Here is a 6795-nt window from a genome sequence, read left to right as displayed (position 1 = left end):
GTCCAATTAATCAGGATTGCTGTGTGTCCAGACACATTTCTTTTTTCTTCTCATTCGTGGTTAAAGTTTACCTTCAATTTCAATCTGAGTTGGAACGACAATTTTTGGGAATCAAAAAATCAAGTTTGTTTATTACGATCCATAACGTAAAAAATGACAATATCTTCAAATTTTAAGTTCCCATTTTGGCGGCTCAATGAGATCTGACTGTCTTAAATCCGCTTATAATTAATGGTGAAAGAAAACGTTCACATATTTTATGCTCTTGATTCAAAAGGATATCCCATCATATAATATGTTAATGACAAGAACAAGCAAACAAAAAGCTCCCAGCATAGTCCGTTCCGTCTGATTTCGAAAAAAAAACCCAAATAGATGTTAATCAACATAAAATGTATATCTGGTCCCAACACATCTCGGGCGATTGAAATTGAGAAATGATTCCACTCTCTTGACACATCAATGTTTCAACCCATCACAATTCTTTTATTGTTTGAGTTGCAATAAACCGTTTACAAACACTCTGGTGGCAGAAAGATTATAGTTCATCTCAAATTGAATGACCCCAAATAAAGCATAATTCTAGATAAAATTCTCGAGAAAGATAACAATTCCATTTCTTTTATATATTATAACGCCACAAAACCATAACAGCACCTTGTATTCAATGGTAACAGACCCTCTGTCATATTGTCCTCATTGCATCCATTATCCACAGTACCGTGTACGATTATGATCACATATTTCCAAGAACCGATCTCATTTGAAGGCGTCTTTTACCTTAAGGAAAATTGACAATAATTTCATTTCAGCCACCCACAGGATAAGGGAATCCTGTTTTAATCCTATCACTTTAACCATCGGCATCTCTTTCAACACCTAATGGTTCTATTATATTTTTCCTCTAACAGCAGTTAGGAAAATCGGATTTCAACAGTTCCAGTAATAGATAGAAGGTGCACATTTTTCATGATCCCCACTTATATAATATTACTACACAATTATTGGTCTATCTTTATACCATCACGTTTTCATTACAAAACTTGCATGTCCAAATATTCCGTTCTTTAGAACGAACACAGTCAAGGTCACAATGATGGAGAGTGTAAAAACGATGCTGATAGACGGACGAGGACGACCGTGAGTGGCCGTATTACACCCGTCATGGTCACAGGCCTCCAAACACCCGTGGATCCTTTCCTCCTTGTCTCCGTAGAGGTAACGGATGTCTCCACAGTGGCTGCCCCAGTCGGCATTGCTGCAATCTCGCACCATGAGTCGAGTACCGTCCTCTGGAGAACAAGAAAAAAAAATGGGAGAGAATTAAACAATATGAAAATTATGACACCTCGCTATGATTTGTAAATTAATCAATATAAATTTTGTCCAGAGATTAACTCTTTCCTAACGGATCATTTTCAGTATTTTCCCAAAGTGGCAGGCTTACCCAGCAGAAAAATTGATTTTTAAAAACTCAAACAAGCTCTCTACAAAGCAACTTTATGTTCTTATTTATTAAACAAAGATCATTCTTCAAAGTGTGTGATGTACAAAATAAATATGTAGAAGAAAAATGTATATTGTGTAGTAACAAATGTGACGATTTTGCTGTAGGTGGTAAGGAGAGTGTTTAAGATCTTTGACTATAATCGCAAAATATTGGCCGCAATGTGATTCTCTGTGTATTTGACCACATTCTTTTCAGGTGTGAATTAGTTTCTGGGTCAAAACAACAAACATTAAGATTGTTGTGCGAGTTGTAGTACAAAAGGGGCAACTATCAGTTACCTACTCAATGATATTGAGATATTGGGAGAATTGATGAACATATATATTACAAGGTGCTTTAAGCATATATAAGAAACGGCTCTGATAATTAACAAATCTATCATTATTATATTATGAGATTTGACATGTTTGTACATTTATGTCGGACTAATCAATTCAACGGTTGACAGATACCCATTCTTTCTTTTTTATTTCTTTATATTTTTGTTGGTCATCTCGAGCTATAGGAATGAGAGACTAGATTGGCCTATTTCAAAGCGTGAAGAAAGCGTTTTTTCCTACCCTTAGGCATCAAGGTTCAGCTATTTATTTTACACTACAAAAAAAAAAAAACAAAAAAAAAAAAAAAAAACAAAAAAAACAAAAAAAAAACGCGTGCAATTTTAGCTTTATTCTGTTATTATCCCGCCAACAATGACAAAACCTAATTAATTGATGAAGGCATCAATTACTATATAAAGGGTAACGGGTAACAATTTTACTGGTGACGATGACGACATCGCCGACGACGACCACCACGACGATGATGATGATGATGATGATACATAGATAGATAGAGAGATAGATAGATAGATAGATAGATAGATAGATAGCTGGAATTATAGATATTTAATAGATTGATAGATAGATAGATAAATAGATAGATAGATAGATAGATAGATAGATAGATAGATAGATAGATAGAAAGATTGAATGATAGATTGATAGATAGATAGATATAGATGGAATGAGAGATAGATAGATAGATAGATAGATAGATAGATAGATGGAATGATAGATAGATAGATAGATAGAGAGATAGATAGAAAGATTGAATGATAGATAGGTAGATAGTTAGATAGATAGATATATGGAATGATAGATAGATTGATTGATAGAGAGAGAGAGAGAGAGAGAGAGAGAGAGAGAGAGAGAGAGAGAGCGAGAGAGAGAGAGAGAGATAGAAAGACTGAATGATAGATAGATAGATAGATATATAGATAGCTGGAATGATAGATATTTAATAGATAGATAGATAAATAGATAAATAGATAGATAGATAGATAGATAGATAGATAGATAGATAGATAGATAGATAGATAGAAAGATAGATAGATAGATAGATAGATAAATTGAATGGTAGATTGGTTGATAGATAGATTGATAGATAGATATAGATGGAATGAGAGATAGATAGACAGATAGATAGATGGAATGATAGATAGATAGATAGATATATGGAATGATAGATAGATAGATAGATAGAGAGAGAGAGAGAGAGAGAGAGAGAGAGAGAGAGAGAGAGAGAGAGAGAGATAGAAAGATTGAATGACAGATAGATAGATAGATAGATATAGAGATAGAATGATAGATAGATAGAGATGGAATGAGAGATAGATAGATAGATAGATAGATAGATAGATAGATAGATAGATAGATAGATAGATAAATAGGTGGCAATTAATTATCAACAGGATAAAACCCAGACAAGTTAACAACTTTTTCCGTCGCGTAATGTAATTAGTATTTATGAGAAACAGGATGAGGGTTCTTATCTTTAGCACGAACTTGTGAACACACATTTCTTTCCAGAAGGTGGTGATGAGGGTGATGAGGTGACGAGGTTGTTATGTTGGTATTAATGCGACAATGTGGTCTTATGGTATGACACTCGCTTTCGGATCAGAAGGTCCTGGGTTTTTCGCATAGATGAGTCCTTGGAAAAGGCTCTTTACTCACATTCTCTCACCGCACTCAGGTGTAAAATGAGTACCTGACCGTTAACAGGATTGTCTCTGTCGAAAAAAAAAGTGTAATATCGCCTAACAGGCGTCATGTCTCGCTCTACTCGTTAAGTGTTGCTGTTGGTCATTGACCCTTTGTAAAGCGCATTGAGCACGTTTAGTGGATATTGTGCTATATTAAAGCTCAATTTTTAAAAAGTCACTAGTTGTTAAATGAAGGTACGACAACAGACCATTTTTGTTTCTCGATTTGTATCTGCAAGATGAATTTTGAAAGTTAATGGAAAGAAAAAAAATAGTAGAATAATCATATATTATGATAAGACTCATCAGCTTTATAAATTCGTAACGTATCGTATCGTTTAAGAGCTAATATAGGCTTTAAAATCATTTAAATGCTCTATGAAACTTTCATGCATAGATACATAGATTCAGTTTTTAAAATTTTATATAAACAACATTCATTGTTGATTTGACACTTTTTTTTTGACTGATTTAATCTTGTAAAACTTTTTTGCTAATATAATCAATTTATATACTCGAATATAAAGAAATAGTCGATACTGAACTCCGATAATGAATGAATAAATATGGCTGCTCTGTCTCTATGGACGCGTGCCGTGAATGTAATGTGGATATTACTTCGAGTATGTCAGTCTGTGAAGTTGGTGTACGCCCTCTGTATTTGGCTCCTTTTTTGAAGTAATCATTCATTGAGGTTTGTGCTGGAATATTTTCAACTCGTCTCTGATAAAACACATAAAAATACATTTGACTAGATAACTCGTCCAGATATAGATATGATTGATTAAAATGACCCCCACTATGCCAAAAAAAAAAAAAAAAAAAAAAAAAAAAAAAAAAAAAAAAAAACAAACCCACCTCAAACCTGGGACTTTAAGAAAGCTTTCCGTCAAACATTTAAAAATATTTGTTTGTGCGTGCGCGCGCGCGCGCGTGTGTGTGTATGTATCAAAGGGCGACTGTGATGTTCTTTAAGAATTCTTCCTTTCGATATACGCATGTTTGGTACGGTGAGACATTTTCTACAATTTAATATATAATATATTTCGCTCACCTAATGTAGAGTTATTTCCCAATATCAAGAAACGAAAATAATTCATATAAATTTAAAGAAATTGACGGAATTCATAGCAATGAGAGGAAACACCAACTGGTATCGATTCAAAGCAAGTACTCCCGCCGCATTGTCATACTCGTTGACCGGAAGGTTGACGAGCAACCAATGTACTAAAAATAATGGCGTCTGTTATTTGATGGGATTTTACCAAACAAATTCATTTTTTAAAATAGAATCATCACGGTGTCTAATCAATCTCATAATACACGTAAACCTTCTCTTCATGTAAATTGTAAACACCATGCAAAATGTTGTGACGATTGGTCCAGTGGTTTCGGAGCTTTTGTGTTACTAAAAATCCAATTTGGTAAATAAATAAATAATAAAATAATAATAATAATAATAATAATAATAATAATAATAATAATAATAATAATAATAATAATAATAATAATAATAATAATAATAAAAATAACAATAATATTATAATTATATATATATATATATATATATATATATATATATATATATATATATATATATATATATGATATACATGTTTACCTTAGGCTAAAATTCTTCAAAGAAGAAAAGAATCAAAGAGCAAAAATAAATAAGGTCCTTCAGTACAGTAATGATTAGACTTAATTATCGCCTAAGGTGCGGACCGGCCACTGACCGAGGAGTGGTCATTGCCTGCGGTAATGATAATAATGGAAGTATGGTTGCCGTGGTGTCCTTGTGATGATGACGTTAGTCTTTGATGACCCTTTTGTGGACAAATAATGTTCTAGACAAGATGGTGAATGAAAATATCGCGGGAAGATGAGCGCTGATGTGATGATGCACTCAATACCTATTCCTGATGATACTGAATGACAAAAGAAGAATACGCTTTTAAAGATGAAGCGATCCTTCAATGCAACATGGACGATGAATAGTTTATTCCAGTTTCTTGGAATTGAAGAGACAGTAAAAATGAATTGTTACCCTTAACGTTGTTATCCTATCTTAAGGGTAACAATCCATTTTTTACTGTCTCTTCAATTCCAAGAAACTGGAATAAACTATTCATCGTTGAGTGCAAAATTGTACCATGTAAAAGAAGATTGAAAGTGGTACCAAGCTGCTAGAAGATGTGGACTGCAAACAAGGAATTAACAAAAATGTGTAGATATATAACAGCTTTGAAATAGAACCAAATATCCAAACACGGCCGAAGAAGACTAATTCTTATAATGGTTTCTCTCCTATGATTTGCAATATGCTTTGCATGACGTAAAGAATAAAAATGAATATAACAGCTTCGTGAACGAACAATATACCAAACACGAAACGTTTCGGGCTCAAAACCCTTCTTCAGTCAATAACAAGAACAGTAACAAAACAATAACGATATTATATTATTATTATTATTATTATTATTATTATTATTATAATTATTATTATAATTATTATCATATATTATTATTATTATTATTATTATTATTATTATTATTATTATTATTATTATTATTATTATTATTATTATTATTATTATTATTTTATTATTATCATTATTACTATTATGAGAACTATGACGGTGGTGATAGATGGGGGCGGCAGGTGCTGGTGGTCGTGTTAATGATAATGATGGTGAGGATTAGATAATAATGATGACGGTGGTGAGGATTAGATAATAATGATGATGGTGGTGAGGATTAGATAATAATGATGATGGTGGTGAGGATTAGATAATAATGATGATGGTGGTGAGGATTAGATAATAATGATGATGGTGGTGAGGATTAGATAATAATGATGATTTGATGATCATGATAAAATGATAATGATGATAATGGAGATGATGATGATAATAATAATAATAATAATAATAATAATAATAATAATAATAATAATAATAATAATAATAATAATAATATGATGATGATGATGATGGGGGGGGGGGGGGGGGGGGGGGGTTAACCGGGGTAAAATTTTCACACCTATTAAGAGCCCTGATGTACACATATTGAGCTGTGATGAGATTCCATGTGTGTATTCAGTTAGTTGCTCTGTCTCCATCTGTCCACTCTCTTGTCAAGATTATCTCAATCTCTTTAAAAGTAGGTCGGTGTTATGTTTTTGCAGTAAAGTTTGGTTTAAAAGGGTAGGTCATAGTCATTGTCTGCAAGTTCTTGAAACATGCTCTCGGGACATTTA

At 32.7% G+C, this 6795-nt stretch overlaps 1 protein-coding gene across 1 annotated transcript; it reads right to left on the bottom strand.

Moving 5' to 3' along the window:
• Positions 1-938: 938 nt before the first annotated feature.
• LOC144961028 (uncharacterized) lies at positions 939-1292 on the bottom strand (the record flags this gene model as incomplete). Its single annotated transcript, XM_078894368.1, has 1 exon — positions 939-1292. A coding segment is annotated over one exon (269 nt), but the record flags the coding sequence as incomplete, so codon positions are not given.
• Positions 1293-6795: the final 5503 nt, after the last annotated feature.

The sequence above is a fragment of the Berghia stephanieae genome, unplaced genomic scaffold (genome assembly GCF_034508935.2).
Source record: "Berghia stephanieae isolate SIO BIC M18660-M18661 unplaced genomic scaffold, UCSD_Bste_1.3 scaffold1267, whole genome shotgun sequence".
Classification (NCBI taxonomy): Eukaryota; Metazoa; Mollusca; class Gastropoda; order Nudibranchia; family Aeolidiidae; genus Berghia; species Berghia stephanieae.
The sequence above is the reverse complement of the archived record's forward strand: the minus strand, read 5'-3'. Positions and strand labels throughout refer to the sequence as shown.